The sequence below is a fragment of the Manis javanica genome, chromosome 1 (assembly GCF_040802235.1).
Source record: "Manis javanica isolate MJ-LG chromosome 1, MJ_LKY, whole genome shotgun sequence".
Taxonomy (NCBI): Eukaryota; Metazoa; Chordata; class Mammalia; order Pholidota; family Manidae; genus Manis; species Manis javanica.
This window is the reverse complement of record NC_133156.1, coordinates 51705595-51718198: the sequence shown is the minus strand read 5'-3', so window position 1 is coordinate 51718198 and position 12604 is coordinate 51705595. Positions and strand designations below refer to the sequence as shown.

Genomic DNA, 12604 nt, shown 5'->3' with positions numbered 1-12604 from the left:
GCTCCCGGGAGCCCCCCAGCTGCCGAGACTCACCCTAATCTCCCACAAAAGGCCACAGCCACATTCATCCTCTCCTGACAAATTGAGCCCAAAGCTGTTAAGATCTCTTCTGTTAGAACTTTTTAACGATGTCATAAATCTTTTATTAACATTTGGTATTATACTAATTAAAACTGTTCTCTGTATGTATTATTAATTTCCCTAGCACTTCTTGCTGGGGTGACGTTTTTAGCCAGCTAAGCAGAATGTAGCACAGTAAATAAGAAGAAACTCATTTCCAGACAATTAGCCTTGCAGAAAAATAAGTTGGTTAATGGAAGGCATGATGATTACAAATTTTACCTAAATAAACAGGGTATCTTAATGGTAACTCTTCAAGCTAAGTAAACAGATTGGGGTGGTAATGTCCTAAGCAATACTTAAATGTAACAGTTTAATAAATTGGTAAATTACTCATTTCATCTTAGAACAAAATGGTAATACTGTAGTAATAACCTAGTATATATTCCGTAAATATGAAGCATTATCACTTTAGCTCTGTAGAAATCACCACAGTGATATGTCAGCATTGATCTAAAACTGCAGCATTTTATCTCAAGTTTATTACCCATTTTTGAGAATCGCTGAGATTTTCAGAGCATAATGGCAATAAAAGAAGAATTTAAAAAGCGCTTTAATGTGCATAAGTTAATCAGAGGTATCCTCGGGGGGAAAGGGAAATTTGGTAAAACATGAATTATAAGCATCATTTAAACTTACTTTGGACACTAGAGATAATAAATGGCACCATAATTTAGAAATAGCTTTTAACATCAATGACGGTAAGTACCACTTTACTGTTCATAAGAATTGCAGAGCAATGGTGCTGAGGCCAATTTTATTAGCCATTTTTTTCTTTATAAAAGCAATCCAGCCCTTTCCACAACTGAGGAGACAGGAACAAGAGTTACATGCTAATATGCAAAATGCATTTAAGTTTTTTGAATAGAGAATAATAAATTGTGCCAAAAGATAGAGTCTGGAGACAAATGAATGATCATTTAAAAAGAATAAGGCGCTCTCAGAGTTTACATATTTGGGGAAACTTGATAAAAAAAAAAAAGCCAACAAACTGTTCATACATTTTCCCATTTGCCAGAGCATCTGGGTGTGCTTTCAAATACAAGAGATGAAGCCATAAATCCCGGCGATTGGAAGATGCCACAACAGGAGTATATTTTTGTAAACTGTCACCATTGACAAATCATTTTTAAACTACGTGAAGTGCAAGTTCAACTTTCCCTTCACGGTGCCCAAGCAAACTTCCTGCAGAGAAGCCTCAGACTCCAACGGGATGGGGTTGCTGGCAGCTGTGCAGCTTAAGCTGTGCAGCCGACACTTGCCAGGACTCACTGAACCACCTACTAAGTGCGCAGTGCACTGAGCATTATGGTGCCCAGGAGAAGCTTGTCTGGTGGAGTGCATGGCCAGGTTGGCAAAGCCTGGCTTATGTGGAGAAAGCAAATCCAAGATTTCAGCCTAGACTCTGCCCTTCAGGATTTAGTGACTCCAGGTTCAAGGTCTTTTGCTTTTCACCTGATGAATCTGAGGACAAACAAAACAATCTTTCTTACTTGATCTTTAAGTCTTAGATGCAACTGAGTAACACAGATATTTCTCCTTTCCAGTTTTTGAACATGAATGTATAAAGGGCCTGGGGTCTTCATCAAAAGCAGTTCCTTCTGGAGGTAGGTGGGGTCAGTCCCCAGTAGTGCAGCAGGGAGGGAGGCAAGGAGAGGAGAGAGAAGACAAGGCAGCCCTTTGCTGTGTACTTGCAGTCAGAGAGCAGGCCTATTGGCCTTCTGTCCCCTGGTTTATCTGTTTGTGTTCATCTTACCTCCAGACACTTCATCACTGCTCACTAAATATCACTGACATTCCCACCCTCAGACAGAGTCCAGGAAATATCCAGTTTGCTTGGCCTCCTTTTGGGAGAAGCCATGAGGCTTCTCATGTTTTGCATGAGAACTACACCTCCCATAACTGTGTCTGCCCCATCTCCATGGAGAACCCCAACTTTGGTTGAAGACCTCAACTTTCAAAACAGATTGGAGCATCCTGGGCTGGTAGCTAGAAAGCTATTGTAGTCAGACAACAATGTGACCTTGGGCAAATACACTTGAAAGTCATCAAGCCTTAGTTTTCTCATCTGTAGAATGGGGCTCCAAAACCATTTTATAAGATTTTTTTGTGAGGATTGAGAAAATATATATGATATCCTGAGTACAGTGCTTAGCATGTGGTAGGCACTCAGCACATATTAGATTTCTTCTCTCTCTGGACTCAGAACATCTGGATTCCAATCCATACTCTGGGACATTGGTAAGTTATTTAATGTCATGAGACTCAAATTTGTCATTATCAGAATGGGATCTACTTGCTAGGCTGGCTTTAAGGAAGGGGGTTAAATGTAATTGCTGGTGTGAAATGCTCAGTGCACCACCTGGCCCACAGTAGATGTGTAGTTGTTCTGGAAGTCCTACTTTCTCTGATTATCACTTAATCACCATGTATGGAGTAGTCGCAGCATGCCAAACAGCAGCAACCCAAGCAAACAGAAGCCCCAGAAGGCAGCAGAGCACCTGGTTACTCTTACTCAGCATTGTCTAGATTTTCAACCACCATTCTAGAACATTCTTTATGGGGAGATACAGCACAGACTGGGGTGGATCAGGGCTCTAAACACTAACATAACTGGATTTGAATTCAAGCTCCACCACTTAATGTCTGACCTTAAGCAAGTTACTCATCTTCTCTGAGTCCACTTCCTTCTCTCTAGGAGGAGAACAAGTAACAATGTCTCTTGTGAAAATTCATCTACCAAAAACAATAATAATAGTAAATGTACCATAGTGCTTACTGTCCACCAGGCTTCTGGTGAAATGCTTAATGGATTATGTCATTTCATCCTCAACCCTGTGAGGAAGATCTATCCTTACAGAGTACAGATGAGGACAGAGGGTCAGAAAGGCAAAGTGACTTGTCCTCAAAGCAGTAAAAGTGGGATTTTCAACCAGGACTTTTAAAGCTCCATAAGTGTTGTGGGCACTTTGGCATAGGAGGCAAACCACAGGTAAGTGCCATCTCTCTTCCCTGAGCAAAAGTCATCAGGGCACAGCAGCTGAGGGCTACACCACGCTCCTCCGCACCTGCAGGGGCTCACTGGAGCCGGTTTGTTAGCCTGGGCTCCGGACAGGGCAGTGGAAGACCCCTGAGTCCCTTAGATAAAGTGAAAGACCCAGCACTTGCCAACCACCTTCAGAGCGCTTAAAAGAGAAAGAGCAGGGGATAGTAACGGCAGCTGTGACACTGTTGTAAAAACAGCCCAGGATGTTGTACCTGAAGTTGTTCAGGATTGGTACTTTTCAAACTGGTCAGAATTCCCTCTGGCGGTCGCATGGAGACATTGGCTTTAATAGCCAGGGAGTTTGAGGGGCCTCAGTGAGTAAAAGCCAGTGAGTGGAGTCAGTCTGCTCAAGTTAAAGTCCTGGCATCAGTGGCTTTGGGGGTGTTGTGTCATTGATTAGAATCTCAGTCTCCCCATCTGTACAGTGGGGACTACAATAGCACCTATCTCCTAGAGTCGTTGTGAGGGTTACACGAGATCATGCACACGCTCTCAACAAATGGCAGCAGCTGGGCCTCCTGAGCCTGGGCTCTGGATCCACCGTGAGTGAGCACAGGTGGCCACCGTTCTGAGGGGCTCCGGGAGTGGAGACCGGGCACAGGGCCCCATCCCTGTTCAGAGGGTCTCCACCCATTCTCTCCAACAAATGAACTTGAAACTGTAGGTGTTAATGAGGGCAACCCCCATCCCGCCCAAAGTGCTTTCCCTATGTCTTCCCCGGTCAGGTTTCCTCTCTGCTCCCTCCACACATCTCCTCCCTTGTCCCTCAACTTCCCAGGAACAAAAGTGCCCCAGCTGTGGTGGCCCAGACGGCAGATGCCAGTGCGCGCTGTTTAGCATACTGGATATTCAGCAGCTCCCCTCTGGGCCCGGCACCACAGCCTCCAGCCCCAGGGGCTCGGAGGGCTTTGCTAATGTACCGGCTAGGGCCGGCCTTCCCGAGAGGGTAGGGTCTTTTCCTAGAGGGCTCCGAGTCCCTCCTGCTGGTTGCCTCTCCGCAAGTTGCGTCCAGGCTGGCGGAGGAGGAAGTGAAATTTTCCTGGACGGGGGATGAAGGAGGCAAAGTGTGCACGGCAGTCCTAGGTTCCAAGCCTTCCGGAGTTTCAGCGCATCCCTGATAAAATCCTCCATCTAAGTAGCAAAGCCATACCTTCCTGGTAGCGGCCAGGGCTGGAGCAGGCTTCTTAAAAGCTGGGCGGTTCTAGGCTGGCAGAAATCTCTCTGATCACCCAGTGGCCAATGTTGCTTTTCCAGGCTGCGATCACGGTCAGGTCGGGACACAGCCAGCCGCGTGGGAGAACTGGGCGTTTGAGTCCAGAGCCAAGTTAAGGAGCGGGGAAACCTGTGAGAGTCACCTTTTCAGGCCCCTCAACTTCCTTATTTGTAGAATGGGATTCAATGGGATGGTGGAAGGTGTAAAAAACCTCCGACCAAATATTCTGTTCAAATATGTTTTTTCTTTTGCCACCCTACCTCCTCGCCACCACAATTGGGAGCAAGGGTTTTTAATAATTAACTCATTAATTGGCAGTCAGACACTTAGAACAACTTTGTCAGATCATTTCAACTAGAGTGAGAGGTAGACATGGCCACTGACGGCAGTATACCACCGGGATACTGACATGTCTAACCAGATGGAGCCAGGCCCAGTTTCCGAGATGACTTCTCCATCAAGGTCCCCATCTTAAGAGACCAAAGGAGAATCGACCACATTGGGGGACGCTGCCCTTTTCCTGCCTTTTCCTCCAGAAAAGCAACACCTCTGATTGAACATTTACATTGTTAGTAAGCATTTAATTAAATTTCTCATCCATAAATATACTTTTAAATGCTTTAATTTTCATAATAAATGATAATCACCTGTACCATAAGCCATGGGTTTTTATTTTCTCTGGAGGAGTCCTTAATGAGTTCATAGCTCTAATTTTACAGAGATGGAAACCAAACTGCAGAGGGTCCAAGACTCACTTGTTCAGGGCCACAGAGGGAGGAAGTGACAGAACAGGCTGGAGAGCTTCCTGTAGGCCAGGGGCTGCGTGCCATGAGGGAACGAACGCTCATATCTCCGTGGCATTCGCGAAGATGTTATGAGTGTCTGAACCACAATGAAGTGAATAACTGGGTCTGGATATTACTGAGGATAGACATGCATAACCGAGAGGATGCCTGGAAACGTGGGTCCTCGCCGAGACGGGCGGATTTCACACTAGGAAACCCGGCTTGAGTGTTGAGGGCCTTCACTACCCCCGAAGGTCGGCGCCTGCACCACGCCGCCGTTCTCGGGACTTGGGCAGCCTTGTAGTTGGCACTGAGACCGAGGCTGGGATTTTGGCGACAATTCCTAGGGACTCTTCAGCGCTGTAGCATCCCGGGCCCCATGGCCCGGCGGTCTCCGCGCGAAACTGGAGGCCACATCCTCAGGTCCCCAGCTCTGAGAGCCTAGGGACTGCGGCGGAACAGACGCGCACTGCCTGCTGCAGACCCGGCGGAGGCCTCCGAAACTGCGCGGCTGGCGGCCGAATGGGCCTGGGAAGGCCGCGTCGTGCGGCCACACATCCCAGACGCTCGCAGAACTGCCAAGGCAGGTGGGCGAAGGTTGCCTGGCCCAGGGGTGCCCCGGGTCCTCTGGGTCACACTGCTGATCTCTGGACGGCCGTGTAAGTCTCCCCTCTGCCGCACGGATGACAAACGTGGGCCAAACCTGGAAGGCAAGAGGCGCTGGGCGCCCTTGGAGCTCCCAGCCCGAGTCCACCGCCCAAGCCAGAGCGGGAATGCCCTTCTGCAACACGGAGACCTAGTGTCAGGGGATCGCAACCAAGCGAAGCAGGACTAATTTCTAAACTTCACTGAACCATAGCTTTTCCAAATGCAAAGTGGGGAAGAGCACTCAAACCTTGCAGATATGTGTGGGTCATTGTAAACTACACACAGCGGCGTACATCTCGCCGTCCCCAGCCGGCGCTGTACAGGGAGCTGCTGATGGGAATCATTCGCACTTTGGGGATGTGAGCGGCCCGTCCCAGAGTTTCTCTTACTCTCCCTCTGATCCTCTCTGATCTGGCCTGGGAGAACTGAGCGCTGCCTAACTCCTCACCCCAGGGCCAGGCAGCCTCGCCCCTCTTTGCGGACGTCTCGGGCCCAGGCCTCCGTGCCTGCGGGTGGAGCCCCGGCAGCAGCGCGCCCGGAGAGCCCGTCCTCCCAATCCGCCAGGCCGGGAGGCTGCCTCCTGGCTCCCTGTCCTGCACCTGTGAAATGGGAGCCGCTTTAGAGACACTCAGCCGCTAGACAAGGCCACCGGGAAAGATGGGGAGGCCAAGTCTCCAGCCGTCGCCCAGACGCCCGCTACTTCTTATCCTCAAGCTCCTCCGCGGCGGGGCTGGGCGTTCACATTCACCCGCCAGCCTCCCGAGCCTCCGACGCTTCCTCGGGCCGGTCGAGGCGTAGCCTAACGTTGGGAGAGGACCGCGAAGGAGTCGCCACTTGGGCCTTTTAACTCCGGATTCTCTTTCCTCTAAGCTTAGCCCTAGGGGCGCCTGCCTGACCCGGACATTTCGGCGCCCGAAGTCAGCCTAATAGCTCTCTTGGTGGGAGGACCGGGAGCCGTGCGGGCTCTCGTCCGGCGCAGCCACAGTGGGTCCCCTCCCAGGCTTTTCACATCGAGAGGACTGAGGCATTGAACACCCTTGCACTGCGCAGCGATCCCTCCCACCCGCTGGGGGCGCCCACACTGCTCTGGACGGACGTGGGTGAGAGAGTCCCGACCCGGCCCCACATGAGCGGCCTCATCTCTAACTCGACGACTCCAGCCAGCCCGTCTCTTGGCTGAGCAAGGCTTGGCTGGGGCGCAGCGCCTAGAGCGGGCGGCGCTGCGGAGGTACCCGGCGGGGGAAAAGCCGGCGCTCCCCAGGGCGGCGGCGAGACCAAGTTCCCATCTGAGAGACTGCTTGAACGTCGACCCCGGGCGGGCCTTAGGTCAGAGACCTTTTGCGCAAAGCGAAGCAACAGAGAAAAAGAAAAAGACGTGTGTCCCCAAAACGACCCAAGAGTTGAGGGTCATCCTGGCAAAACAACAAAAATAATTTAGAAAAACAAAAACCACTAAGCCTTATTATGGAGAAATAGAATAAAAGTGAGGGAAATTGGAAAGGGACGCTATTCCCCGAGGAAGGGACTGCTTGGCCAGCAAAGGCAAAGAAGGGCGCTCTGGTTCTTAAATGCTCAAGTCCCCAGCTGAAGGGCCAACGCTTCCCATCCCAATGACAGCGTTCTTCGGGCTTTTTAACGGAGAAAATAGAAGCATTTCAGGAAAAGGCCAATGGAAGACACTCGAAGGTCTGAGTCACCCTCTCTGGGGTGTCTGTAAGTCCCTAGCTACCCAGATTCCGGAAGAGTCGGACTTGGAGGTGGAGGGGAGGGGAGGAACGCTGAGAGCTCCAGCCGTGTTTCTTGGACTCCCGCCCCTTCCTCGAGCCTTGCGGGTGTAGACAAGCCCGCAGCCCGCGTACAACGAAGGCGCCCAAACACCCGAGCCGGCAGGGCGGCGCAGGGCCGGGAGCGAGGCAGTGCGAGGGGCGAGCGGGGCCGCCCGAGGGCCTCGTGGACAGCCCGGGAAGAGTTCTGCCTCACGGAGCTGCCGGGAACCCGGCCTGGAGGAGAGACGGCGGGAGTAGGAGGGGGCAAGAGAGAGGCTGAGGCAGAGGCAGAGGCGAGGAGGTTCTGGGAGATGAGAAGGAGAAAACAAAAAGGACAACAAGAGAGGAGGGAAGGAAAAGGCTAGAAAGAAAAACCTATAGAGAGACAGAGGACGCGAGAGACAGAAATGGAGAGAGGAGGAAGACGGATATGGCAAAGAAAGAAAAGCGGGAAACTAAAAGCAACGACATAAACACGAAACTGTAAAGAAAAGGAAAAAGATACAGTAACACGGAGACCAAGAGTAACACAGAAGAAAACAGGAAATAGAGAAAGAAATGGTGGAGAGGCCAGAAATAAGTAAAGTTTTTAAAAGAGAAAGGGAGAGTGATAAGCTGAAAAATCTCAGGGAGCAAGAGGAAGTTCACGGAAGCACTGAGTGTGATTGTCTTTGTTGGAAGGGCCCACGCTCCGCCCATCCCCCGATCCCAAAACTTCAGCTTTTATGCCGAGGTAAAACTGGGTGGGCCGCATCGCGCCGCGTTCACACCTGGGCTCAGTGTTCTGCTTCCAGGCGCCCCGCCCTCCTGTTCAGGGATGTCACGGAGGCTGTGTCGACGTCACACTACGTCACGCTTTACTGTAGTCCCACACAACCCCAAAGGGCGCGGGTATCCCGGGGCTGTGCGCTGCACTTACTCCCCAGACGCCAAGCGTTTGGAGACGCAGGACGCGCCCAGATGAGCGCCCAGCCCACCCACAGAGCGCCCTGATCCCCTGCGGCCAGTCGGTGGATCCGGCTCAGAGCCTTCCGAGCCCTCACTGGATAAAAGCAGTGGGGTGTGGGCGCGGCCGGGGAGGGGGTTCCTCGTTTCAAGAACTTCGAGGTCACCGTGCCTCCCACCCCCTAGGATGGGTCTGACCTGTGACGGCCTAAGTGCTCGCCTAGGCGGGGCCTTTCAGTTTCCAACTCTGCCAGGCGCTGGTGTGCGACCTCTGGGCTGAGAGTGCCCTGCCGACCTCCACCCCAGCCCGCGGCACCCAGACTGCAGGCGGCCGGCACGCACTGACCTGCACCGCGGGTCCTCCGCGGGGCCCCGGGCCGGGGTTCGAGCTGAGGCGAATAGCGAAGAAGCTTGGAGAAGTAGACTTACCCCCGCACGCCGCGGCTCGGCCTCTAGCGCCGTAGGGGTGGGGTACAGGGCCGGGGGTCGCCGAGCATTTTTGGAACGAAAACGAAATAAAAGCGGCGTTAAGTGAAATAGCTAACTTTTTTATTAAATAAAACGACTTAAATAAAAGGAACGGAAAAGGAGAGGAGTGGACCCAGCCTAAATGCAGGGTGCCCCAGCCCCTGGCGCTTCCCCCAACCACCTGGTCGGCTGCCCCTCCCACAGAGGCTCCCGCAGGGGAAGCAGGTGGCGGGTTTCTAAAGAAAAAAGCCAAAACTTTATTATTTACACGTTTGGGCAAAAGTACAAAGTATAATACAGGCGCCCGGCCCGGGGGTGCGGGCGAGGGGCGGAGAAACGTAAGGCGCTTTCTTTGTCAGGCCCGGGCCTGGGGCGGGACTGGGAGCGGAGCGGGGGCTCGGATTGTGCAGCCGCGCGGAGCCCGGGCCAAGCCTCCCTCCGCGGCCTGCGGGGATGCGGCCGCGCCCCGGGGCCTACTCGAGCACAGCGACCCCTTCCCCTCTCGGCCTCGGTTCCCCCCCCAGCCCGGCTGGGGGCCCGGGACGCCCTGCCGGATGGGGGCAGCGATCCTTGGCGACGGTGCGCCCCGGTGGCTCACACCAGAGAGGTGACGGCGGGGACTTTGGAGCTATCTTCCTCCCAGGGCTGCAGATTCTGCAGAGCAAAGAGCGACGAGTTGTGCAGACAGAGCGGGTCGGGCTGGATGGAGTCGTTGAGGCTCTTTTGGAAGGCGTCGTGTTGCAGCTGCAGCATGAGCCGGCTCGCCTGCTGCCGCTCCGCCTCTCGCTCCTCCGCCGTCTGCCGCCTGCACCAGGGGAGGGAGAGGGACAGCACCGTCAGGCACCCGGCACTGCGGGGCCCCAGCCCTCCTGGGAGCCGAGGCCAACCGGGAGCCTCGAGGCGGAGAGCCTGTCTGCTTCCCACCCAGTGCTGTGAGCCCAAGGCCCGCGCGTCCGGCTAGTGAGTGGGAATCGTTTGTTTTTATTGTGCGCCGGGCGATCGCTGGGAGGGTACTTTGCCTGCCGCCCACCTGCACGCCAGGGTATCTTGGCTTTACCAACAACAGAGATTGTTTCTTCTGCTAGATAACAATGTCAGTGTGTGTGTGTAACTGAGTCGGCCCTGCGGGCATCCAGGTCACTGGGGTCCGCGGGTGGGTAGGCTGGCTCTGCACTGCCCACGCGGCGTCCCAGGGCGGTGGCAGTCTCATTCAGTTCTCCCAGGCCCTGTCTCGAACCCCTCTTCCGGGACGCAATCGCTTCGCCGTTTACGGGATAAAAACGGGGCTGGAGTTGGAATGGGATGCTACAGGGAGAACTCGGATCTTGCACGGATTGTCAGAAATCTGGGAGGGCAAGCGGAGGGGATTAAGGGGAGAGCGAGAGGCATAGGGTGGGGGTGAGGGGCAGGTGACAGGAAACCCAGGGAGTGCAGGAGACAGAATAAAACCCGGAGATAGTTGGAGAGGCGCACGGGAGCGATACAAAGATGGGACTGGAGGAGATGCCAATGCGCGGGAGAGTGGGGGGAGAAGCTCGGTCGGGCGGGAAAGAGAGAAGGGAGATAAAATCAGGGAAGGAGGCCGGAGGCGCAGCCCGGGGTCGGGGCGTAGGTAGTGGATAGCACAGGAAGGGGAGAGCGCCAGGCTGTGGCTCAGGGCAGATGAAAGGTGGGCGGGCCGGGCCTCTCTCACCGCCATTTGGTCCTCCGGTTTTGGAACCAGGTCTTGACCTGCGCGTCCGTCATTTTGAGGGACTTAGCGAGCGCCGCCCTCTCGGCCGAGGCCAGGTACTTCTGGCGATGGAACCGCTTTTCCAGCTCGCAGATCTGCACCCGAGAAAAGGACGTGCGCGGCTTCTTACGCTTGGGCGGCGTCCTGTTCTGGTAGGGGTGGCCGATGCGCCTGGTCACTGTGAAGGGCGTGAGCGCCGCCGCCGCTGCGGAGACACACGAGGCCCGCTGAAACTCAGCCTGGCTCTACCGCCGCTCAGGCCCCACGCGGATCCCGTCCCGCCCGGTGGGGAACAGAGTGCCCCGCGATTTCGTTGTTCCCGCGAGTCCCCAGCTGCACCAAGCCGGTTGGGAGATGCCTCCCTCTTCCCCCTGGCACAGGCTTATTTTCCCCGAAACTCCCTGTTTTTCCTCCCCACTAGGTTGCCCCGGGCCCTGGGCGCTGAGGCCTTGGCCGCGCTAGGGCCTCGGGAATCGTTTCCCGGGGTGGAGCACATACGGCGCGGCGCCTCTGGCCCCTCCAGGGACGAGGCCTGGCTTCTGTTCGCTCGCCCTGCTCACCTGTGAAGCGGTCTTTCACGAAGCGGCGACTGCTCTCCATCCAGGGGAAATTGAGGCCGCCCAGGCTGGAGACCGTGGGCACGGAGGGCATGGCGGGCAGCGCGCTAGGCAGAGGCGGCGGCACGGCCCCGGGCAGCGGCCTGTGTGCTGGCACCCGGATTACGCCTGCTGGAGCCAGGCTCAGGTTGACACTGTAAGATCCCGCGTCCTCGAAGGGCGCGCCGAGGCCGGCAAAGGAGGCGGGCAGAGACGGGTATGCGGCGCCCGGACGGCCCCCGGGGGGCCCTCCCAGGTAGCTGGCGCCGTCGGGGCCCCGCGGGGCTGGAGCGCTGTCCTGGTCGGGGCTGTTGAGGATCTGGTCTATGCCGAAGCTGATGGGCTCGTGCGGGTGCGGGGTCTGCGCGCTGGCGGGCGCCTCCATCCTGGGAGGGCAGAAGGGCTGGGCTGGGCTGGGCGGGGAGGCGGCTGGGTCCCCGTTACGGCGCGGCCATGGAACGCCCGGCGCCTCTCGTCGCACTGAAACTTTGCCAAGAGTGCGCGGGCCCGACAGGCTCTGTGTCATCTTTCTTGAACCGAACCTGGAGTTTCCGCTGCTAATTCCTCTCCCGCCGCAGCCATTGGCTGCGATCAACAAGCCTCTCTCCTCCCATTGGCTCCTGGCTTTCAATAAAGGCCTAATTCATGGAAATAGGAGCTTAGGGACTGTTCCAAGGTGACATCATTTTAACAAACGAACAATAGGTCAAATTTATTAGCCGGGATAATGGGCGGCGGATATTAGCGCCGGAACCTCAGCCTCCGAAACCCGAAATCTAACGAAGCTGCAATTAGCAGACGCTCCCCGCTCCTCCCCGGCCGGGGCTGCTTCCCGGCCGCAGCACTGGGCGAACAAGGGCGCTCTGCTAGTGAAATTGTCGTTTGCTAAGGGGGTTTTCGTTTTCTTCCAATTTTTTTCATCTGAGCAAAACCCAAACATAATGAGTCCTTTCAATTACAATGGAGTCGCAGGCCTGGGACGACCCTGCGGAATCCACGGAAGCGTCTTGGACACTCCACGGCCGCGGGAGCAACGAATGGGCGCACCACGGGGCTCAAGCTCCGCGCTTCCTGCGCGCGGGCTGAGGGCAGCATCTCGGAGTGCTCGCGCTCAGAGTACACCGACCCGCTTGGGGAGAATTCGCCCCCGCCCGGGCTTCGGCCGCGGCGTCGCGGCCACTTTGGAGACGCTCCCTGACTCCTGACAGGCGGACCGAGGCGTGACTCGCAGGTGCCCACGCGTGCCCGGCCCGGCTGGGCTTAGGGACCCAGGGTCGGCAGGTGG

General features: G+C 55.2%; 1 protein-coding gene across 1 annotated transcript; it reads right to left on the bottom strand.

Moving 5' to 3' along the window:
• Positions 1 to 7793: 7793 nt before the first annotated feature.
• TLX3 (T cell leukemia homeobox 3) lies at positions 7794 to 11854 on the bottom strand. Its single transcript, XM_017646115.3, has 3 exons — positions 11284 to 11854; positions 10685 to 10928; positions 7794 to 9796 (listed from the first exon to the last, which is right to left on the bottom strand). Exons 1-3 carry the CDS (start codon positions 11843 to 11845, stop codon positions 9586 to 9588), a joined length of 1017 nt encoding a protein of 338 aa, XP_017501604.1. The 5' UTR covers positions 11846 to 11854; the 3' UTR covers positions 7794 to 9585.
• Between the last annotated feature and the right edge of the window lie 750 nt (positions 11855 to 12604).

What these genes read in the sequence shown, in the direction of transcription:
- TLX3 (XM_017646115.3), bottom strand. Translation starts at nt 11,845, where the DNA reads ATGACACAGAGCCTGTCGGGCCCGCGCACTCTTGGCAAAGTTTCAGTG. An exon ending in CGTGAAAGACCGCTTCACAG is followed by an intron (nt 10,929 to 11,283) that starts GTGAGCAGGGCG and finishes GTGTCTCCGCAG; the next exon opens with CGGCGGCGGCGCTCACGCCC. An exon ending in AACCGGAGGACCAAATGGCG is followed by an intron (nt 9,797 to 10,684) that starts GTGAGAGAGGCC and finishes CCCCTGGTGCAG; the next exon opens with GCGGCAGACGGCGGAGGAGC.